The sequence below is a fragment of the Pantherophis guttatus genome, chromosome 1, assembly GCF_059756535.1.
Source record: "Pantherophis guttatus breed Tessera chromosome 1, ASM5975653v1, whole genome shotgun sequence".
Lineage (NCBI taxonomy): Eukaryota > Metazoa > Chordata > Lepidosauria > Squamata > Colubridae > Pantherophis > Pantherophis guttatus.
In genome coordinates this window covers 264,317,580-264,343,105 of record NC_142063.1, presented here as the reverse complement: position 1 = coordinate 264,343,105, position 25,526 = coordinate 264,317,580, and the positions used below count along the sequence as shown (strand labels likewise).

At 37.1% G+C, this 25,526-nt stretch overlaps 1 protein-coding gene across 2 annotated transcripts in view; it reads right to left on the bottom strand.

Annotated features, from left to right (window-relative positions):
- Positions 1-25,526, bottom strand: part of UST (uronyl 2-sulfotransferase) — a 102,099-nt gene that overhangs the window by 14,651 nt on the left and 61,922 nt on the right. For both annotated transcript variants that reach the window (XM_034418991.3, XM_034418992.3), the window contains exons 6-7: positions 7,253-7,350; positions 6,007-6,164 (exon numbers count right to left, since the gene is read on the bottom strand). In XM_034418991.3, coding sequence (XP_034274882.1) covers positions 6,007-6,164; positions 7,253-7,350 — 256 coding nt within the window. The remainder of the gene's footprint in view (positions 1-6,006; positions 6,165-7,252; positions 7,351-25,526) is intronic.

Sequence of the window (25,526 nt, the reverse complement as noted above, 5' to 3'; positions counted from 1 at the left end):
CCCTCAAGGTCTTTTAGGCCAATACTAGTCCTTAAATTGGAATGTTAAGACTCTGTTGCGAATGTCCAATTTAAGAAATGGCCCCATAAACATGGTACTAATACTTTCCCCCCACATAGAATGATGTCCAAACAACGTTTTCTGCTACATAAATGAACTTTGGTGAGTCTCAATCCATCTATTTCATGGGAATAGCAGGTCCCATTAAACCTATTTCTTGAGACTTTGCCTCCTAGAGTGGGGGAACCATGGTTGTTGAATTATGCTTAATACAAATAAGCCATGATTCTGAATTTTGAGGGTTATTCTTATTAATTATTGTTTAAACTGATCACAGTTCCCACATTCCCCATATAATAGACCTATTGCAAATGGAGTATTTTAATCTCCGCTGCCTAATGAAAGAGAAGACAGCAAAAAGGGAGGGGACACATATTCAAGAATTTCCCTAGCTTGCTGGCATAATGAGGAAAAAAAATGGCTTCCCATCACCTCACAGCTGGCTTGAGGCTCACTTTTGTTCAGTTGGCTTTTTCTGAGGCACACTTCCCATAAAGAGCAGCAAAAAGATTATCTGAAGATGATCTTGCACAGCATTATTTTATACAATTCATATGAAAGAGTGATACAGAGCAGCTATCATCACATGGATTTCTCCACAGTAACTCATATGTTATTTTCAGTGGTTTCTGGCAATGTTGAGAAAATCATACAAGCATAACCAAAACATGAAATATATTTCTTTAAAACATGTATATTTCACATGTTATATGGAAGTCACTATTCTGAGGAGTTTAACTGAAGTCAGATTACAGGGAAGGAGACACAGATAATATAAGCATCTAAGGTAGGGATGAACTACATGTCTACTATTCTACAAGTAAATCTTGTTGTGAGTCAGTATCTAATTTCTTGTTTCTGGATTCAACATACAGGTAGTCCTTGACTTACAACCGCAATTGGTACTGGGACTTTTATCACTAAGCAATGTGGTTGTTAACTGAGATGTGCGAACTACCAGTTCAGGCGAATAGGTAGTTAAAAAAATGCTTTAAAAAAGTTAAAAAAAAAGATTCCGACAATCGCACGGCACAGCTATGATCATCGGAACCTTTTTTTTTTTTTTTACTTTTTAAAGCATTTTTATTTTACTACCTATTTGCCCGAACTGGTAGTTTTTAGCACTACCAGTTCGCCTGAACTGCACAGGCTGTTAAGCAAGGACGTCCCATAATTTCAATCTCTGACTTCTTGCTAGCTTCCTCATTGACTTTTCTCATTGGAATGCTAGGAGAAAGTTGGAATTTGTGATCACATAATTGCAGGGACAATGTGATAGATCATGGATCTCTAAGGGCCTTCTTAAGTCTCTTTCATTCAGTCCATTGAAATTTGAACAGCCACTGAACAAAATGGGTGTAACCTGAGGACCACCTGTATTAAATTTGGGCAGTCTTTTAAACCTTTCCTACCTAGAATACCTTACAGATTTGTGGACCTCAATTCTGGGGATACCATAAAAGAACTTCATTAGCATACAGCCTACCAGAAGCCTTTAATAGAATTTGTCTTCTTCTGTTATTGGGACAGAGATGTAATCAATTGCTGTTTGTTCTGATTTTCTGTATCATTGGCAAGTTCTCAAATCCTATTCCTTAATGTGTTTTCCCCAAAATAAGACTGGGCCTTATATTAATTTTTGTTCCAAAAGACGCATTATGGCTTTTTTTCTAGTTAGGTCTTATTTTGGGGGGAAATACAGTACTAAACATGTCTCCGTCTGCTGACAATCTTAACTCGGGCTTATTTTTACGAGCATCCTGAAAAATCATGCTAGGGCTTATTTTCCAGTTGGGTCTTATTTTTGGGGAAACAGGGTACGTGTTAGTTATTATAAACATTAGACAAATTCTATAACAACAACAAACAAAGGGAAACTGTTTTGGGTAAGCTGTTTTCTCATTATTAGGATTGTTTGTGATGTGATCATATCCTCTGCACACTAGCTCCAATAATTAGAATGATTAACTGCAAACAGATGCATTTGAATTTTCTATTGATAGGATGAAACTTTTCATCAATTTTATCATGGGAATCATTCTACAATGCTCAGCCACAGTATAGTCCCATATGCAGGAAACTCCCCACTTTCTGAGCTTGGCCAATGATGGTCAACAACTCATCACAAAAACCAGTCTACCTGGGAACCATATTCCGCTTTCAAGTAGATTATCTGACAAAAGGCACTTCTTTGCACAGCTGAGTACTGCTCTCTCTCTCTCTCTTTCTCTCTCTCTCTGCCTTGGTTATTACATGGCATTAGCAGGTTATGTAGTCAGGGCTCTGGACCATAAGGGGAATCTTTAGAAAGACTCTGCTTCCCCACTAAAGCATTCTTAACACTGATCTAGCAGGTTATTCTCTTGTCCTCCTTCTACATATGGGATAATCCATACAATAGAGGCATGAGAACAGGGGCATTCCCAGGCTATCTCAACAGGCCTTTCTTGAGTGGGGGAAGAAAGAATGGGAATCCTTGTCTTTCCATTTATGCAGCTTTAGTTTGGATTCCTTTGTTATTCAATAGAAGCAGCATTTGCCTCAAGTAGAAAAATAGATTCACATACATTTCCTATTTAATTTCCTATTTATATTTATAGAATTTTGTTTGTTTCTTCTTAATGTAACATTATGAAGTTGACATTATATGGACTATTGAGGATTGTGCACTATGGAGCTATTTCTTTCAATACTCACATCTGATTTCTTCATATATTAGTTTCTTTGTTGTAGATTTAGTTCTTGGGGACAGGCTACTGATGAACTGCTTTGTTTCTCTGCCACCATCTTATCTCAGCTTCCTTTCAAGGTTCTTTTGCAGTTGTTTGTAAAAAGGAGGCATTTTTTAAAAAAATACACAAGGCTACAAAATCTAGGCATTATCTGATTCATGGATTTGGTTAAGTATTGGGAGTCGTATCTATGCAATTGCTTGTCTCAGGGATTGCTATATACAGATTTATACGTTTCCTTGCTATTATTCAACCTGAACCAGCCAATTTTGAATTTATAAATCTCTGTCACTAACTTTTTGTTACATAACTAAAACAATGATCAAAGTATGTTTTCCCTCTGAAAATATTGTGCTTGGTTGCACATTTATGTCCCTTCTCATAGTCTTAGTTTATTTTAATTGTAACTATTAAAGAGCAAATGTAAGTCATAAAACCATGTAGAGGAATTTTTATGCACTGTAGTAAACACCAATTCTAGATGCATGAATAACTAGCTAACTGAAGACTTATGACTACTGTTTAGATAAATAATGTATACTTTATATTTATATGCATAGTTTCTTTTTTTGCTGTGCCAAAAGCAGGGGTGGGTTCTCCTTACCTTTACTACTGGTTTGCAACGGGGCCACGCGTGTGTGAGTGAAGCGAGCGCATGCGCAGAAGTGTTTTGATGACGTCAGGGTCAGTGGGCGGAGCCTCCCACCGGGTTTTACTACCAGTTCTATAGAACCAGCGTGAACCAGGGGCAACCCACCACTGGCCAAAAGCAACGCTGCAGCAACATTTTCATAATTAATAGATGTTATTCTTTCTTTAAAAGAGCCTTGGTGGCGCAGCAGACTAAAGTCCTGTTAACTAGCACCAGCTGCCTGCAATTACTGCAAGTTCGAATCTCACCAGGCTCAAGGTTGACTCAGCCTTCTATCCTTTCGAGGTAGGTAAAATGAGGACTCGGTCTGTGAGGGCAATAAACTGACTTTGTATAAAAAAGAACACTGCTTGGGGGGGGCGAAAGCCCTACTAAGCAGGTATATATAAAAAGTATGAAGGCTATTGCTTAACCCATTGTAAGCCGCCCTGAGTCTCCAGAGAAGGGCGGCATATAAATTGAACCAATAAATAAATAAATCAATATGAAAATATTCCAAGCAGCAGTATTCCAGCTATATTTATCAAGGGAACAAAATAAAAGTTGTTTTTAAAAAATGCTACATAAACCTTCTTAAATTCATCATTATTCGAGATATTTTTGAGTCTTATTTATTCAGAAGGAAGGACAGGTAAATTTCAACTCCCTCATTTTTTCTTAACAAAATATAACATCTGACAATGTGAAGTGCAAATCAGATGCAGAGTGTTTGCTCTTTAAGGGTCTATTTTATAATTGTAAAAGAAAAGAAGACATGTAGTGCCACCTTCTGGCCAAATCAAGCTAATGTGAATAGAGGATCAATAGAATTCTATAAATACAAGTTAGTACTTGTTTAGTGGTCATTTGAAGTTAAAGGCGCACTGGAAAAAGTGACTTATGACCGTTGTTCACACTTATGACTATCGCAGCATCCCCATGGTCACATGATTAAAATTCAGATGCTTGGTAATTGGCATGCATTTTTCAAGGTTCCAGTGTCCCAGGGTCATGTGATCACCTTTTGTGACCTTCTAACAAGCAAAGTCAGTGAGGAAGCCAGATTCACTTAACAACCGTATTACCACCTTAACATCTGCAGTGATTCACCAAACAATTATGACAAGAAAAGACCATAATAGTACCTATCATATAAAATGAGCTTTTGAAAAAAGAGCTTTAATTCTTTGTTGTCCATGAAATCTGATTTTCAAACCTTATGTGAGAAAACATTTAACTGCAAGACATTTAAGTTAAATACTGTCCAGTTTGTTATATCCAAAAGAATTGCAAAGCATTTCAGAGAGGAAATTATTTTTCAAGCATACATTTTATATTTTAAATATGTAGGTAAATATTTAGTCCATACACATATAAAGGACTCCTTGAATTAAGCTTAGGTTCTAGTGATGCATCCATTTGGTTTTCTTCGCAATATTAGGGAAGGGATTTGTCATTTCTGGAAGGCTTTCTTTCAAATTCACCATCTAACCATCATCCCTGGAACCTCCAGTGGGCTCTTATTCTAAAAACTAACCAGTGCTTTCCTTACTGAAATCAGTTCAGGTCAGTTGGGTACTGTCAAGTTAAGTATACTGTATATATGTACCAGTATATGCAATTACAGACTATTGTCCTAGTTTATTTTCCTTTAATTTCCCCTTTCAGTGTTGAAAAGTAGTACACGAACCTAACTTTAAAAAAAAAATTAATTAAGGACTGAGTTACGCAGTAGAATATATAAAGCCAGATTGGCATAGTAGTTAAATAACAGATTTAGGAAAAGTCCAAATTTATCTTCAGCCACGGAAAATCCCTGGAGGGTGTTTTATGCAGTCACCATATTTTCCTCATCCCAATCTACTTCATTTTGGTGGTAGTAAATTGTATTATATTTATTCTGCTTTCAGCAACAGAAGAATGTTACATGGTATAAAGTCAGTCCTGACTCTTGTGCTGGATATCGATTTGGAACTTACCTAGGCTCCTTCTTCTGTACCCATTTTTCTTATAACAACAGTTTGAATGACTAACAACTAAAAGAGCACACATTTTACAAATGACCACGACTTCAGCCACATCCTTATTCTACTAGTCAACCTCAAAGTTATTTGGATAAAAACAAGAGGCTAAGTTGTTGATGTCCGACTATAGCCTATTAAGAATATCAGAGTGCCAAAAAAATATACTAGTTAAAGTATTTGTTTAGATTTAGAACAAAGGAGAGTCAGATTCATGTCTGTTCTTAGCTATGGAAGCTCACTGGGTATCCTTGGGCACTCACTATCTCTCAGCCCAAACTTAGAGTTATCGATGTGGGGAAGACTAGAGAAGACCTACATTGTCTTGAACTCCTGGGAAACGTAGAAAACCTAACAAATATTTTTTTACTAATCTAACTAGCATACAGTAAACAATTACAATCTGATAACAATAATTGTATACCTTTCATAAAATGACTGGTCTATGTGCCAAAAAAGTAGATTTCCTAAATTAAATTAATAAATAGAGAGATCAAGTAGAGCAGCAACTTTTATTCTGAGCCATAAAAAACAATTAGTGACGTACTATCAAGAGAGTTACCTGGGTTTTTGTAGATGCTGAGTACATCCTTGAAATAATGAGGTAAAAATCTTTCTAATAAAAGCAGCACATCCTCTAATTCTTCCAGAATGCCCACAAGGAGGAAATTTTCATTCACATTCATTTTTGCTCTTTCGAGGGCCCATTCACCCGGTTCCCTTAAAAAACAAAAGTTAACAGTATTCTTCACGCTGAACACGACCCAATCTGCTAGAATATAAATCACCACATATGGAACAACAGTATTTTTTTATTATAACTATAAAGGCTTTAGAATCATATTTAGAATATTTTAAAGTACCTTGTAATTAAGATTTTGAGATGCTGATATACATACACTATAGGCAACTTTCCATAACATATGTACTCCAAAAGATTTGTACTACAGTTTAGCTCTGATCATTGGACTATTATTTAAATTAGCCACATTGGTGACAGTTGTAGTCTAAAACATTGGGACTGTATATTGGAGAAGGGTGCCTACAAGGCCAGTATAACATCATTACATTCAGTCTTTCAAAGTAATAAAGCCAATTCAGCTATTTTGCTAAGTAAAATAAGTAATGAGTATTTTGTTTCATCTAAGAACAGGCTGCCATGAAAAGTTGAAGACAGTCAATCTTAAGAGGCTTTTGAGCAAGGAAAGAAGTCAAACTTATTTCTATAAGTTATTTGTGTTTTTTCTAAAAAAAAAATACAGTACAGGTAGTCCTCGATTTACAACAGTTTGTTTAGTGACCGTTCAAGGTTACAACGGCACTGAAAAAAATGACCAGTTTTCACACAACCATTGCAGTACCCCCATGGTCACATGATCAAAATTCAGACACTTGGCAACTGACTCATATTTATGACTGTTGTAGTGTCCTGGGGTCAACTGATCCCCTTTTGTGACTCTCTGACAAGCAAAGTCTATGGGGAAACCAGATTCACTTAAAAACAATTTCACTAATTTAACAACTACAGTGATTCATTTAACTGTGGCAAGAAAGGTCGTAAAGTGAGGCAAACTCACTTAACAAATGTTTCACTTAGCAATAGAAATTTGGTTGTAAGTCTAGGACTACCTGTACTGTACTGTATACAGTCAGGTGACAATCTGAAATTCAGTATCCTTCATGATTTTTATTTTGGTTGAAATTTTGGTGCTGAATTTTTTTAACTCTAACTCATCGTAGATTCCCTGAACAATAAGAAAGACACTAAGAAGACAAAAGCTAGAAGAAAATGTAAGTTTATAAATTACCTGCATTTTGGATGCTGTCCACAGAAATACGGAATAATATAAAATAACCTGGGATTGGAACATTCAGGATAATTCTCAAGAATACATACATTAATATCCTAAAAAAAGGGGGGGGGGAGAGAACGAAATAAAGAAATAAAAAAACTTTAAAGTAAGTGGTTTGAATGCAGTAGAGAAGTGAAAATTCTTCCACAGTAATGTCTGGAATATTATTAAATCAATGCATTTGAAATACTGTATATTCTAATGTTCCATTATACGGTTCTGAAATTGGAAAGGTCAGAAATATCACTAGGCTAATGGTCCTACGAATGTACACTTAAAGCATACTATTTCACAGGGCATTTATTTCATTTTGGTTAAAGAATTAAAAGAGTATCATTATATTGCATTTACAGCAATGTATTTTATTTTGGCTGTTTCCAGAAACGTTATTTCAAAAGAATTCCTTGACCGCTGATGGGAAAATGACATCTTATCATTTTGTCAATCAGATGATAAATCTTCCAACAGGCCTTTCTTAGCTAGCAGTTTTTCCTTCTTTTTAATCTCAGTTTCAATTTTAAAATATCTGATTATGAAATTTTCTGATTTTTCTACAGCTATAGCAGTCCATCTCACCAAATCTGTATATGAAATTTATATATAAGATATATTACATATTGAATGGTTTCTATACTGCCCCTCATGCAAATCCACTCAAACTGGATCAAAATTCATTTTGCCCCAAAGTAAATTTAGGTTATTTCAAAATTCTGATAAAAATTGGTTGATAACAAAAATTAACACATATTCTCAAAAATCTAAGATTTTTTATAATATTGCAACCATTCATTAAATAATCTCATTTTCTTCATAAACAATTAGTAATAAAGTTGAGAAAGATGTCAACTGATAGAAACAACAGAAAACCAAATGGGGAATATCAGGGTGGTAAATCAAATGCTCAAAACTAATCAGTGATAAACTTTCGTATATATATTTGAATAGAAAATTAAAACTAACAAGAACTAGTATAAAGAAAATAAAGGAAAAAAAGAAAAAAGACAAAGACAAAAAAGGCAAAAAAAAAAGAACAAAAAGAAAGAAGCGCCTTCTGATTTTTTTGGCAGCAAATGTTACGTACAATTACAAAATTAACTTTTACTGCAAGGTTAAAGTAGCTTGCAAAATAGCTGTCTTTTTTCTATTAGCTATTTTTTGCTAAACATAAAAAACATAAAAAATAAGATCATTTTTCTATTCATGCAAAAAGGTCTAAAAGGGGTTTTGAAAAGACATATGTTGTCTTTTATTTAATCAAGGAAGATGGTTTGGACATCTCTGCAAGTTCCATCATCTACACCTGGCATTATTCCATTGTGGGCAGAGTTTTTCCACTTTTGAGCATATAATAATCTCACTGCAGAGTGGCTAACTTTTTTTGCAAATATAGAGCATTTTCCCGTATTACTTGGTGATAAAAAAAAATTCCATGCCTCATTACTTTAAAAATCCTTTTTTTAAAAAAAAAGCAATAATTTTTAAATCTCTTCCATTCATGCAGAAAAAAAATGTATATTTACAAAATGGGCAAGCTATCCAAATTGTAATAGCCTTTTATATAAAAGGTTAAAGTAACCTGAATTTATAGAAAAGATGTAAAGGTCCAATGCTCTCCAAGCCTCCTTATCATCCCTTTCATCTGTTAACAGTGGAACAAAGTTTCTACTTTAAGAAAACTTACCTCATTATTCTTTGACACTTTGCTACTTCCTTTTTTATCTCCCTTTTTCAAATATTTTATACTGAAAAAAAAAAACCTCATGTAGCAAGTAACAAAAACTATTGGCATTAAAAATGTTAAGAACTATTGCTACATCCTTGAATGTAATCCATCTATGGCAAATGATGGAACAGAAATGTTTAAAATGGAAGGCAATTTGCCCTAGATCAGTGATGGCTAACCTTTTTGCCATCACGTGCCAAAAGCAGGGGGAGTGCGGGGGAGGGGCGGTGTCTCACGCGTGCCCACACTCATAATTCAATGCACCCTACCCTGCCGTTCATGTGTGTGCGACCCCTCCGCGCTCCCTCTGCTTTTGGCACGAGATGACATGGTGGGCCAGGTAGATCTGTTTTTTACCCCCCCCAGGCTCCAGAGGCTTTATAGGAGCCTGGGGAGGGTGAAAACAGCCTCCCCTCCTCCCGAGGTCCTCTGGAGGCTGGAAATGGCCCATTTCCCGACTTCTGGTGGGCCTGGAAGACCCAAAAATCAGCTGGCCAGTGCTGAGCTGGAGCTGAGCTAGGGCAATGCTCGCGTGCCCACAGATATGGCTCTGCATGCTACCTGTGGCACGCGTGCCATAGGTTTGCCATCACAGCCCTAGATGAACTGAACTACTACTAGAATGAAGCCATAAGGATTAATTAGGTATAACAGTAAAATTGCTATGTTCTCTAAATGACAATGAACAATTTTTAAAATATGAAATTCTTTCTTGACATTAAATTTTAATCTGGAAATGTTTGTCAATCGCAATATCTGAATTAGTCCAGAATAAGAGAATTGGAAGGGACCTTGGAGGTCTTCTAATCCAACTCCCTTTCCTTCCACTCTCTTTTACAGCCTATCCTTGACTTACAACCATTCATTTAGACACCATTCGTACTTACAACAGCACTGAAAAAAGTGACTTATGACTAGTCTTTACATTTATACCTGTCAGCCCTCTTTCTCTTTGGATCTTCAGGGCTGCCACATTTAGTGCATAGGCCTGCTTTGGGAACCTGGGAGGGGGGTTGCTTGGAGTGGGAAGAGATAGATAGCCGTAACAGCATTCTTTTCTCTGGGAGTCAAGGACGTTAAGCCTGCACCTGGCAAGGCATATGATGGCAGCATTCCCACAGTCGCATGATCAAAATTTGGTTGCTTGGCCACTGGCCTGCAATTACAGTAGTTGCAGTGTTCTGGGATCATGGGATCCACCATTTGCGACTTTCCTAGCTGGCTTATCCCAAGCAAAGACAATGAGAGAAGTCAGACTCACTTAACAATCAAGTGATTTGCTTAACAATTGCAATGATTCTTTTAACAACCATGGCAAATAAAATCAGGCTCGACACACTTAACTGCCTTGCTTATCAATTGAAATTATGGCTGCAATTGTGGTTGTAAGTTGTAACCTTACAACTTATAATGTTGTAACGCTATTGTCAAAATGTGAGCACTGAGGAGATTTTTTTAAGATTTGGGGAAATAGAATTTTCAGTGTTAGAATGGAATAAATTAAAAAATAAAACAATAGCAAAAAACCAAAACAAAACACCCTACTATTATTGGTGAGCAGCTCAGGTTAAAAGTATTTGTTATCAATGTCAGACTTACATTGTTCTTACCCCCGGAGCACAAGGCAACTTACATTGTACCTCCCTTCATTTTAACTTTATACAAAGAACTCTGTGAGGTAGGATGAGCTAAGAGACAGTGAACTGTTTCTACCTGTTGAGTTTCCACGGCCAAGGAAGCATATGAAAATGGATCTCACCAGTGTTTGTCCAACACCTTAAGCACTATACCACACCAGCACTATACATGTCAATATAAGACGCATTAGAGTACAGTATTGGTCCATTCTGTCAATTAGGATATTGACTATTTTTACAAACTAACTTATATCTTTTTCCCCCCTCAAATACTTTTTATTTAGTATGCAGCCACATTAACATTCTGAATTGGAAAATGTTTTGAGAAAAATACTGTGTAAAAATATCTTGTGACTAAGTTACCCATTCTGCCTTTCTCTTTTGTCACCAGCAATTTCATATTCTTTAGCATTCTGAAGCATGCTAAGGATGATGTGGAGCAATACCAAACATTTAAACTTCTTATAATAGTGTAGTTCAGAGTTGTGTTTTTGAGATAGTATTTAATTGTGGCTTTGAGTTATATGGATTGCAACAACTACCTTAATCTATAGATTTAAAAACAAATTGTGGCATATTTCTCTTTAAGCGATTTAACAAAAAAGCTAAATCTGTCATTATCTGAGCAAAATATTATTTAATATTTTGCCTGTTTTTCATCATTTTGTTTTATCATCGTATAACTATATTTTGCTGTTTTTTCTCAAAAAAGCAAATAAAAGTTGGAAACTCAACCAAAATTTCCTCAATCTAATAGTCTTCAAGTTCTGTTCACTACTGTGAAGGAAAGCTATAAACTTTCTGGTTCATTACATGGATAAAAGGAGCAAGCGAAGTGAATACTAAAGCAAGATTACTATATGCCCAGAGATGGAAAGATTCAACATTACCTACACTGAAGGGATGGTTGGTGAAGCTGATACGATTTTGCTGAAATGGATAAACTGACTAGATTAGAGTCAGTTTTCGAATAGAGAAAAGACATCTACATTTATTGGCGACTTGAAGCCTCTTATGTGCTTTTTATTTAAAAAGGAGAAAACAAAAAAAATTTGTGATTTTGTCGATTAGACAGGATAGACGGTAGAAAGAAAAGTAATATGTTGAAACTTTAGAGAAAGAGGTTACAATAAACCTGTATATATATTTATAACTGCAGTGAAAAATATTGGGGAAGGCTCTTTTTTATATCTTTCATCTTTTTTTTTCTATTCTTCTTTCTATTTTTCTTCAAGCCTCTTTTTTATATCTTTCATCTTTCTTTTCTATTTTTCTTTAATTTTTGCACTTTTTTCTTTTTTAATTTGTTTTTGTTTTCTTCTTCTTTACTTTATATTAGTTTGCATTAGTTTTTATCTTGTTAAAAACTTCAATCAAAATTATATTAAAACATGTACGAAAGGGCTAGCAAGTTGTTATCTTAAAAATATGTGAAGAGAAGAGGGACAAAAATTTCATTTATTAACTTAGATGCTATTCTCAAGCACCAATTTTATCTCTCAAGTTTTAAAATATAGAATAAAATGAATAAGATATTAGTGACTGCGACAACTAGTAATAAGCAATGTCGGCTACAGCAGTAATAATTTTCCTTTAAACCAAAACCAAGAAATAAGCCCAAATAATGAGAATGAGCTGCCTATCAGTTTAATGAACTGATTATTTCAGTTATTTGCCAAAGGGCAAATTATAGGGTTATGCAAGACTTTTGAAAGAGATGCTTTGCAATGCACAAGACTAAGTGCATATATAGCTCCTCTCTTCAAATTACTAAAATAACTGCAACTTTTCCCCTGATTTGCACAGATGCTTTACATATGTGCATCCTCAACCACTTCGTTTCACTAATAAGAAAGCAGAGCCAGTTACAAAGCAGCTGCAAAAACCTGGAAAGACATAACAGTTTGAGAAGTGCTTAGTCTTCTTCTTCTTCCAGTATCTCCTCTGTCACTTTACCCTCCAGAGATCCTCTATAAATCAGAAGGCCCATCAGAGTCCACATACAAAATATGTTACACATGTGTGAGCCAGTCCAAGGCCACTATTGCCCTCTCATTCCAAGCAGTGATCACAGAACAGAGTCTCGGAAACAATCAAAAGTTCCCTCTAAAATCCAACAGGATCCGTCAGGCACCAGAGGAAGATTGAACAAGCAGGTCCTTCCTCCCTGCAGCAAGGAGGAATCATGGATAACATAGAGTGATCTCTCCATGATAAAAGACTTATAGTAATATCCCCCAAGTCCAGAGTCCACAAAAACAGATCCAATGAATAATCCCCACTGTGAGTTGATCCCTTAATACGTTGGGTCAGGTTATTAGCTGTAATAATGGCCATGAACTCCTGAGCTGCCTATGACTCTGTTCCTAAGGAAGGCAGATTAAAGTCCTTCAACACTCTAAACCAGGGGAACTTCCACCATTAACTCAACTATAGCATTGAACAGCACAGTAAGGGAGGCTGCTGCATAGCAGACAGATTGGTACAGCAGAAACAATTCCCAACAGATGCTTCACACCAGGGGTGAAATCCAGCAGTTCTGACAGGTTCTGGAGAACCAGTAGCAGAAATTTTGAGCAGTTCAGAGAACCAGTAGTGGAAATTTCGAGTAGTTTGGAGAAACGGCAAATACCACCTCTGGCTGGCCCCCGAGTGGGGTGGGAATGGAGATTTTGCAGTATCCTTCCCCTGCCATGCCCACCAAGCCCCGCCCACAGAACCGGTAGTAAAAAAAATTGGATTTCACCACTGCTTCACACCCATCTCATCCATCATTAGATAAGGAAAGCCTTATTAGAGATAGATGTACCATTGAGTAGCAGTTGGTCCTCCTAAGTCCAAGGCATTTGGAACAAGTACCAAGAGCTGCAACATGACACCAGTACAAGACATTGGAACTGCATTATCTAAGAATGGCCCACCCTCTCAAGTCCCACCACATTTCCCTTTACATGTTGTCATCATGATATTCCTGGCTGACTGACTCTCCTCCTAACAAACTCTCTTGACCCTAGCCATATCTCCCCTGGTCCAAGATCCGATCTACACAATTGTCCTAAAGGTGCTTTTTCAAGAGGCAACTGGACTTTCTTGTTTTTCTTTGAAGACTTTCACTTCTCATCCAAAAAGCTTCTTCAGCTCTTCAGAGTCCAGTTGCCTCTCGAAAAAGCACCTTTGGAACAATTATGGCCTGTTTGACTGAGAATCTCCATAGTCATTCATCTACACAATCCTCACCCTCTCCCAAAATATTAGTTGACTGGACAACTGGATGCTTCTGGTAGCATCCTACTTTCTAAAATTTGTTCCATGTATAACCATGTATAGCCAAAGGTCAGGAGAGCAGCTCAGGCCATAGAAAGAATTATTTTGTTGCATGCGAAGTCCAATTCCTATGGAAGATTTATAAGCTTACTCTTTAAACAATGAAATCAAGATCAGGCTATCCTTGCATCAAGACACAAATTAAGACATTAAGTTATTTCTTCAAATTTCAATTTCTAAATTTCAGAAGAATTTGATCGTTGGTTATGAATGCAAGAAAATAGCTAAAAGGAACCATATGGTAAGCAGATGTGATGCAAACCAATTCAATTGAAGCCAGACTTCTTCAGCCAGGACAATTCCTCCGTGGATCCTGTTGGAAGAGGGTCTGCCAATGACAGCACATCATGCCAGATTGTGTGGGTGTCTTGTGAAAGGGTAAAAGTCCACTGGGGACTGCAATGAAGCCAACAGCAGTATTTCAATGTCGATACTAGATTGGTAGAGTGAAAAACTGCTGTTTTTAGCAAAAAGGCCTATAAACAACTACAATTCCTTTGTACAATCAGGAAAAATGATTGAATTTAAAAAGTTCCTTCACATTAGAGCCGTGTTTGAGCTATGTAGACTTCAACATCCAGAATTCTCCAGTGAGCATGCCAGCTGGAGAATTCTGGGAGTTTAAAAGTTGCAAGGTTGAGAAACACTGTATTAGGGAAAGAGGAAAAATTACTGAAAAATTATTGCTGAGCACATTGTAAGCCGCCCTGAGTCTTCGGAGAAGGGCGGCATATAAATCAAATTATTAAAAAAAAATAAAAATATTCCAAATACAGTAGTTACAATCCATTTCCAGAGTTCTGGTGAGTGCATGCACGTATGCATCCGTGTACACACACACATACACAGAAACTGCATTTTGGTCATTTGGCAACTAGCTCACCTTTATGACCATTTGCAATGTTTCTTGGTTATGTGACACAATTTACAATGTTTTTTTACCATTTTCTGGTAAATGGCCCAGCAAAACATCCCCATGGAAATATATTGATCTGTGGCATTTGCTTCATTGACACAAAAAATGTTGTAAAATCAGGTTCAGTCATCTGGATGCTTTGACTTACGATCTTTATGACTTATGATGGAAGTTCTGAGCTCCATTAGACAAAAATTTTATGTGAAATAATTACAGTTGCTGTAAATATTCTTTGATGGTAGCGAATTTCTGATTTCAAGAGGATGAAATATATAAGCTGTAAGATACTGTCAGTTACATAGATGCAGGCTTTTTTTCCAGTATTGTGTTGTATAGAACACAGTCACAAAGGACTGCTGTATATATAAAAACTTGTTTTGAAGTTTTAAGTGTAACCAGGGGTTATAGAACGGTTCCTACCCCATCGCCTTCTCCTTCCTAGAGCAAATTCGTGTCTTAAGGTCAGCTATACAATATATGAGAAATGTTTTAGCCAGGATTTAATTATAAAACAAGTATTTCCAGTATATTGTAAAGATAAATATAATTACATGAATGTCAGAACAAGATGTAGCTGAAGTCTTTCAATTTAGAGTAGAGTAGGGTAGGGTAGGGTAGGGTAGGGTAGGGTAGGGTAGAGTAGAGTAGAGTAGAGTAGAGTAGAGTAGAGTAGAGTAGAGTAGAGTAGAGTAGAGTAGAGTAGAGTAGAATAGGAATTTTTTATTGGCCAAGTGTGATTGGACACACAATTTCAATATGACTAGCAACAAGTGAACATGACTAGCAATCATGATCATGACTAGCAGTTCAAAGGAAAAGGTAGTTAAAATTTAATTTTGTTTCAAATCTCTTACATTTTATGAACATTATTGTAACTCCCAAGGCCTCAATGGCTATCAAAGAAGTACAGCTGTCATATTAGTATATGAAAGTCTGGAAAATATTTGCTCTGATTGGAGTCAGAGCCTTGGGAAACCAGATTTCCTAGTGATTTAATATAGTTACAGCAGCTAGTTCGATAATTAGATGAGTTTCCTAAACCAGAAAAGAAATTTGGAATGATACATTTCACTGTTTTTAAGGAGCACCAGTATAAGTTTCTATACATCATAAGGCTGAGGAATTAAAGGCTGAGGATATGTAGGCAGCTGTAGGAAGATCCAACTATTCTTGGCTAACAGTTTGTTGCTGAAATGATTTTATGGAAATCACATTATGTTCTATTAAAATGTCTCCGTTACGTTTCCACTCACAGTAGTGAACATTATTATTACAGACTGAACTTTAGGTAAGCAATGCATAAATTCCAGATTAAGAATTTTTGTGGTAATTTGCTCATTGTGTGGAATTCTCTCAGGTTCCAGAAAGACCTACTTGCAAATTCTTCATGTAGTCTAATGCATGTAATCTGTTTAACCCAAAAGCTTGACTGTCATTTTACCATTATGAATTATATTTCCAGGGATTTTCAATACTATATAAATACTTCCAGAAAACACTCCTATTCCATAGAAACCGCAATCTGTATTCCAATTGGCAGTCAATTTGCATGATTCTTATTTCCTTTATGAAATCACAGACAGAAAAAAATTGGGCAATGTATTTGTGTTTGTGTCGTTATGCAAGTCTACATAGAAAGTATGTAATATGTTTTTCTCATAATGTCTGATTTTTCAGTTTGGCCAATATTTTAGACCTTTAATTCTATTGATTAACCGAGCCTGCTAGAACTTTTCATAGTCTTCATGTCAGCACTGACCAACAATTTTTAGAAGTTTACCATATATTCACCGTAAAGGTAAAGGTTCCCCTGCACATGCGTGCTAGTCGTTTCTGGCTCTAGGGTCGGTGCTCATCTCCGTTTCCAAGCCGAAGAGCCAGCACTGTCCGAAGACATCTCTATGGTCATGTGGCCGGCATAACTAAACACCGAAGACGCTTGGTCTTACCGTTGTTACCTTCCCACCAAAGTGGTCCCTATTGTTCTACTTGCATTTTTATGTGCTTTCCAACTGCTAGGTTGGCACAAGCTGATACAAGTAACAGGAATTCACTCTGTTACATGGCATTGGGGATTTGAACCACTGAACTGCCAACCTTCTGATCAACAAGCTCAGCGTCTTAGCCACTGAGCCACCGCATTCACTATAGCAACTGATTTATTGCAGAGGCGGATGTTTCAGGAATGCTGTCAACATATATTTTAAAAATCCTCTCTCTTGGATTTCCAGAGAGATCTCTGGAATAGTATTTTAGCACAAATTCTGCTTAACAATCCATCAACACTGAAATTTATTCTGAAGATGGACATTTTCATGTTTCCAGTTCAGTGATCAGCATCTTTCTAGGACAATTGAATACAGTGTTATAAAACCTATTTTTTCCCATCTATTTGATTGAAATGAGGTTTAAATAAAGGATTACAACCTAATACAATGTGCTTGAAACATTATTGGTAGAAATGAAATTCTATGCCCTTTTGAGCCCTAGAAAAGAGCCTCAGAAGGCATGCTATGTTGGGTGAAAGTCTACTGTTGGAGAAAGAAATTATGGAAAGGCAACAGAGATGAAAACAAACTGTATGGTAAGGATAGGATACGTCAGGGGTCGGCAACCCACGGCTCTGGACCCACATGTGACTCTTTCATCCCTCTGCTGTGGCTCCGTCACTCAAAATGTGTCACAACCACCAATGTATGACACCCGCTGGCACGTGATTTATTGAGCTTTTCAACCCATTTTTTTTTCGGAGTTCAAAATGTTTTTTTTTTGTACACAGAAATAAAAATTAATTTTCTCTGTAGCAATTCATTGATTTCATAAATGCAACATGCTATAGTTTTTTTATACATAGCATAAAGGTAAAAAATGATATATGCAGTGTTATCTTCATTTTAGATGTCAGAAAGGTTTTGTGGTTCCTGGTGTTTTCTTTTCTGTGGGAAACTGATCCAAATGGCTCTTTGAGTGTTTAAGGTTGCCGACTCCTGGGATAGGTGAAAATAGAAATGTGCCAAATTTGGACAAAACACATATGTTTGGGTTCTATTACTTAAAATACCTTGAAGATAAGGTATTAGGTTTGTATAGAGTGGGGTGTGTCCAACCCACTGCCCACAGGCTGCATGCAGCTCCAGAAGTTCATAATTTTTTAACATTATTATGTGATTTGTATACATTAACTATATTATACAGTATTTTATACGTAGCCCAAACATCTGATTCTGCTTGAGACATCTAGCACCCGTCTTTCCTCTCAATGACACAAATAAGAGATTTGCAACCTTACAGAGGTATCACATACAGCTTTATCTATGCTTTTCTTAATTGCTTATTGCTAAATGTGTTATGAAAATTAAGGATTAATTGAATTGGTGAGTTCTTAACTTAACTGCAGGAAGAAAACCAAGCTCTTTTTTGCACTGGAATGCCCTTAATCCCTGTGATGAGACAGGAACACCTGAAAAATTTCTGGTAAGATGGTTCCATACTGGTTTAATTAGAATATAAATGAACATATGGCTATCTTCACTAGTCTAAGAAAGAATGAGCAATCTACAGACTTATGCTGTAATTACCTCCCATTGTCTCGTTCAGACAATTCCGAGTCTGCACCAATTATTTTTAAAACATAATTTCCATTAATGTTAAAGATATTGCAGTGAAGGAGGACACTGTAATTACAATCTTAACCGTCCCCCCCCCCCAAAAAAAAACCCTACATGATGAAATCCTGCCCTTTCCAGCAACAGTACAATGTTACTAGGGTAGAATAGTTTGGCAGAATTTAGGAGTCTAGTTGTGGTCCTTGACCCAGATGTTTACTATTTTGAGGACAAAAGAATTGGTTTTCTACTACAAGTAGTATTTTTGTTGTCTTAATTCTGTCATGACACTATGATCAGTCTACCTGTGCCAGCTAAGGGCTAACTGCAAGCCCAAGTTACCTGAAAGCCCAAGTTTCTGAAACATATATTTAATATATAGGTAGTCCTCGACCTACAACTGTTCATTTAGTGACCGTTTGAGATCACCTAAGACACTTTTTCACACTTATGACCATTGTGGCATCCCCATGGTCACATAATCAAAATTTAGATGCTTGGCAATTGAATATGTTGATTGCAGAGTCCTAGGGTCATGTGATCACCTTTTGGGACCTTCTGACAAGCAAAGTCAATGGGGAAGCCAGATTCCCTTAACAAACATGTTACTAACTTAACAACTGCAGTGATTCACTTAATAACTGTGGCAAGAAAGGTTGTAGAATGGGGCAAAACTCACTTAATAAATGTCTCACTTAGGAACAAAAATTCTGGGCCGAACTATGATCATAAGTCAAGGACTACCTGTAGATGTTAGTCGTCAATTACAGATAAAAACCCTACTCCCCATGTTTAGTGCTATTTTTCTCCCAGCCCTTCATACAAATATGTGCTTGACCTTTGGGAACATTTTTTCTCCTTATTCATTAGAGAATATAGGGCACTACAGGCAAGGAAAAATACTAGGGAACTGCCCAAGATCTTTTCTTCTTGCTTTTAATAGCACAATGTTTAATATATTTATTGCATCCATTATATGGATGCAATAAATTTTAATTTGACATCATACATCATATATGAGATTTAACCATTTTAAATCTCATATATGATGTATTTAAGTATCATGCTTAATTGTGATATTATTTGTAATATCTGTATTATATATATTTCTAATATTTATAGTCTTCCTATACTCATGTTACACTTATTTTATTTTTTCCTGAAGTGTGATTTTTCCCTAGACTACCCAGCTATTTCATGGCTGAGCAGAAACGTATTTTCAGGTCTTCTACTCTAAAAATATCATTTTGTGGGCAACACTGGTTCTATATTAGCAACTTGAGAAATTTATGCTGTAACTGCTGTTTTTCACATGTAGTTCACAGTATGATCAATAATAACATTGTGGGGATTTTTTTCCCAGTGATGCAGGAAACCTGTTAGTAGGCTGAACTTGTAGATAAATATTCTCTCTCATATGGGCTAAGTACGAATCTGGATCACCAAAACTAAAAACTAAAAACATAGTTTCTACGTAAGCAAGTATTTGTTTTTCTAAATTAATTACAAAAGTGTAGGTTAAAACTGCTAAGAGACACAGGTAAAATTTATAGCTTTTAGCAATGGAAGATAAAGACCAGAACTAGATCTCAAGTAGTGTGGATGAATCATTAATCAGTAATCTTTTCCTAATAATTCAGAAAGTTTAACAGTTACATTTAAGTATACAATATATAGCATTGTAGCTGAAAGAAATACCATATTTTTCGGAGTATAAAACGCACCTTTCCCCCCCCCCACTAAAAGGAGGTGAAAATTTAGGTGCGTCTTATACCCCCGAATGTAGCCCCGCCAACCCACTGGCCCCCACCCTTTGGCCTCTGTCTCGCAGCAGTTACCTCCTTGCAAGCAAACAGCAAGAAAAAACAGCTCCTTTCAGCTTCAGCACAACCTAATTAGCACAAATTGATTGGATCAGCCTCCCGACTCTCAGCTGATTTGCTCTCAGCTGTTTTGCGCAGGGCTCTGCTGCTTGCTGCAAAGAGGTAAATTGCTGGAGCAGATTTTTTTTTCCCTTGTGCTAATCAAGCTATGCTGAAAACAAAAATGAAAGTAAATCAGGCTGTTTGCTGAACGAGGCAAAATTGCTCAGAGGCAGAGGGAGATTTCTTTTTTTTCTTTTCCTCACCAAAAAAGGTAGTTGCCTCTTGTACTCCAGTGCGTCTTATACTCTGAAAAATATGGTAATCGAGAACAATTGTAAGAAGGAAATTTGCTAAATAAATGGAACATAGTATTCCCTATATTCTAGGCACTTTTGAAATACTGCTTTGTACATTCTGGTATTTGTATCTGAGAAGAGTTCATAAAGTACAATATTTCATTCTTATTCCAGTGCTTCTAGGAAACACTAAACAAAACAAAAAACTTTCAGGCACATTTCCTTTCCCTTCCACCCAGAATTCTGAACACTCTAGTAACAGCTTTATTTTTCTCAGCTGTTATGACTGATTATGAGCCATCAAGTCAGTGTCCACTCTTAGCAACCACATGGATCCATTTTCTCCAGACTGATCTGTCCTCAACCTGTCTTTCAGGTCTTCCAATGATATAACCATCATCATTGTAATTGAGCTGTTCTGCAGGCCATCCTCTTCTTTTCTTTCCTTTTATCTTGCTCAGCAACTGCTCCTCAGGGAGATGTCACCACACAATATGAGCAAAGATTGATAATCTGATCTTACTCATTTGTGCCTCAAGTGAGAATTCTGAGCTGTTTTGTTTAATAATAGTTTGTTTTTTAGGCTGTCCATGATATTCTTAGGAGTCTTCTCTAATGCCAAAGTTGAAAAGTGTAATACTTTTTCTATCCTGCTCCTTCAAAGTCAAACTTTCACTTCAATAGGTCATCACAGGAAAAACCATTGACTTCACATCTCGGTCTTTCTAGGTATAGATACATCAGGGCATCTGAATCAGGGGTGGGTTCTACTTACCTTTACTACCGGTTTGCAACGGGACCACACGTGCGCGCTTCTGCGCATATGCAGAAGCTTCCTGACAACGTCCGGGTCAGTGGGCGTTGATTGATCTGAGTGGGCACTATTGATCTGAGTATCTTTTCAAAGGCCTTCATGGCAATTCTCCTCTCTCAAGTATTTTTTAACTAGTGGTTCTTCTACCGTTGACAGTTGATCCTAAAAGGTAGAAGCACTTCAATATCTTCTCTGTTAATTTGAAGTCTGTTTTTTATTTATGTTGTCATCAGTTGGTCTTCTTTATATTTAATCAAAGTCCCATTTTTCCCTATGCTTGCTCCTTGACCTCTGTTACTAGAGCTCATAGAACTTTTGCATTTTCAGCCACCACGTGTCATCAGTATACTGCAGGCCACTGTTGTTATTCCTCCTGTTCTGAAACCATGCTGATCTTCTTCCAATCCAGCCTCCCTTAATATATATTCATACAGGTTGAATAAGTAAGGGGAGAGCATACAACCTGGTGCCATTTTTTTTTTGCTTTAATTTATATGCCGCCCTTCTCCGGAGACTCAGGGCGGCTTACAATGCGTTAAGCAATAACCTTCATACTTTTGTATATTTATACAAAGTCAGCTTATTGCCCCCCCAATCTGGGTCCTCATTTCACCTACCTTAGAAAGGATGGAAGGCTGAGTCAACCTTGAGCCTGATGAGATTTGAACTTGCAGTAATTGCAAGCAGCAGATGTTAATAACAGTGCTTTAGTCCACTGTACTACAGGCTCTTCCTTTGCCAACCTGTTTTGTCTGGCCTGTGGCTTCCTGGCCTGTGTATAGGATTTGAATGAGGGATTTTCTAGAATTTCAGAGCCATTTGATTATACATGACAAATGTATATCCACTGCATGGCCACTTGCTTTCAGAATAATTAAAACCTTTGGCTAAGAATGGAAAGGAATTTGCTATTTCTATAAAGGGCATTCCTTTTTTTCAGTTGCACTGACAAAATTAATAATGAACTAAGTTCTTGATCTGGCATTTGCAGCAGTGGTGGGTTTCAAAATTTTTTTACTACCGGTTCTGTGGGTGTGGCTTGGTGGGAGTGGCATGGCTTGGTGGGAGTGGCTTGGTGAGCGTGGCAGGGGAAGGATACTGTAAAATCTCCATTTCTACCCCACTCCAGGGGAAAGATACTGTAAAATCACCATTCCCTCCCCAATCCAGGGGAAGGTTACTGCAAAATCCCCATTTCCTCCAATCAGCTGGGACCTGGTGGGCAGAGAATAGATGGGGGTGGGGACAGTCAGAATTTTTACTACCGGTTCTCTGAACTACTCAAAATTTCCGCTACCAGTTCTCCGGAGCTGGTCAGAACCTGCTGAAACCCACCTCTGATTTGCAGCCACTGGAAATAAAAATTGTGTTGAAAGGAAACTGCTGGAAAAACAGTTGAAACGTTTTTTAACGGCCACTAGACATCGCTTGAAAATTACTGTTTATATTCTTAATGTCCTGAGTACTGTCCAGAATGATTTTAAGGGCTGTACTGAAGTCCTATATGTCAGTGTTTCTGAACCTCAGCAATTTTAAGATGTGTGGAATTCCCAGAATTCCCCAGCATGTCTGGGTGGGGAATTCTGGGAGTTGAAGTCCACAGCTTAAAGTTGCTGAGATTGAGAAATATTGCTATAGCAATCTGGTACCTTGAAGATGTATGGATTTCAAGTCCCAGATTCTCACCAGCAAGCAACTAGCAAACTGACTTGAAAATTCTGGGAGCTGAAATCCACAAATCTTAAAATGGCTGAAGCTGAGATGTGATCTAAGTGTTACCTCAGTTTTAAACCTACTTAACTGATCTTTCTTCCCGCATCTATAGCTGGAGGGAGAATTGGGGGTGGGGGTGGGGAAGAGAAGATTGCAGTTTAACTTTTCTCAAAACTAATTAATGTAGAAAAGTTTTGTGAACATAGTGCAGCAGCAGTTTAGGCCAAATCTGACTTTGGAAAATGGATTTGATGGATTTGAATTAAGTCCCGATGAAAACACTTAAAACAAGTTTATCCAATATTTTGCACAAACTTTTGTTATTTCTGGAAGTGATTCAAAGCCACAAACAATTTATTCTAAGATTCCAAATGGTCAGTAGAATTTTCCACAAACATTTCTGAGATTTCAGAAGCAAAAACCTCTGTACTTATAGGCACCAGTGTATTATATTGGGTAATACAGTCAATGTTTATCGTTGGTTTCTTCTAGAGTAAGAATACACGGCATTATATAAAAACTTTTATTTTATATCACATTAAAACTTAAAAACACAGCTATCAGTTTTAATTTGCTATGTTATAAATTGTGCATAAAGAAACAGCCATTAAGGATTTAATCTCATTTACTAAATTTAAATAGTTTAAGGCAGCTTAAACTCTCTCTGAAAGACCCTTCTAACAGATATCTTTTTGCAGCCTTTTGAAATATTTTGGGAGCTTTGTGGATGTCTATGGAGATTCTCAGTAATTCAGTCATGGTTGTCCCAAAGGTGCTTTTCCAGTTGCCTCTTGAAAAAGCACCTTTGGGAGCTTTGTGGGAATTTCCCAAGATAAAATACTATCATCAGCAAAAAAATATAGAAATCCTTGTTATAACTTTTGAAGTTCAGAAGCATCAAGTGTCTGAACAAAGGCTCTTTCAATCATCTAAAAAACAGAAGTTATACACAGAAAGGGAGCTGTTTTTCATCCAACTGAAACAGAAGCAACATTTACTGAACCTCGGCAAGGAAATGTTTTCAAAGATAATTTCTGTGGAGATGCAGATAAGGCATACTTAACAACCATTCTTTCAGTGACTGTTCGAAGTCTGAATGAAGTGCTGAATGAATGCCCCTGTGGTCACATTATCAAAATTTTGCTGCTTGTCAACCTGCCTGCACTAAAGAACGCAGGGGTGCTTCAACTCCTTTCTCAGCTTCTCCCCTATCTCTGCCTTTCTGGCCACCCTTTCTTCTACTCGCTCTGCCAGTCCTACCATCCCCAGCTAACTTTCATTGTCTTCTTCCCAGTTTGACAATACACACTTTGGACAACCTGAAATCCAACTGGGAATGGGTTGGATTGAGGTGAGTCCTCAGATAATGATTGGTAAAATGGACATTGTCAGGACTGCTGTTGCTAAGTGATACAGTCACATGATATTGTACTTTATAACCTCATTGCTTAATGATGGAAATTCTCATCTCAATTAATGTTCTAACTCAGTATGCTCATTAGTTGAATACGTTTCTGCGAAGAGAAGTGTAACGTAAATGTAATTTACATCAGTTTTGAACTATAAAATAGTTAAAGAAAAAATAGTTTAAGAAGTTAAAGAAATCAGAATAACAAAACTAAGTGTCAAGAATCAGTGGTTATCATTGGAGGAGATTCTCAGAAACAGTTTGGATACTGCCAGTTCTGTAAGCTGAACTGTCTAATAGGTCCCTTCCCACCACTGCAATGGACTCCTTTAAACCCCATTAGGTAGCAATTTATCTATGACAAAGAGATCACATACTTTCTCTGCTATAACCAACCAAAGCAAAAGTTAAATGATGTCATCAGCCTGCTGGGACCAATATAATCTTATAGACCACTGTTGCTATAAGCTACTCTTTACATGGTGTGTTTTGCATGTAGAAGTTACCTCAATAGGTAATAGTACCTCATCTCTGGTGGACCTCAACATTATACTTGTCACCTCAAATAAGGCGGAGCTAATTTTTTCTCAATTACTTTTTCAAGAACAGTATGAAAGATAGGAAAGACTGCTAAACTAGTTATCTGGTCAGAAAATGAAACTACTCAAATTCCCTAGGCCATGTCAGGGTTACGTTTGACTTTGGGGGGCTGGGGTGGGCATGGCCAGGGTGGGCATGGCCAGCTTGACGTTACTCGTGCCGGGGGCACCTGTGGTGGCCCAAGCAATCTGCCAGCGAAAATGGGCTCCCGAGCTCCATTTTGGGCTGCAAAGGCCTCCTGCAACCCTCTGCCAGCAAAAATGGAGCTCAGGAGGGCTACATGCAGCCCTCCCGAGATCCGTTTTCACTGGCAGAGGCTCCATGGTTT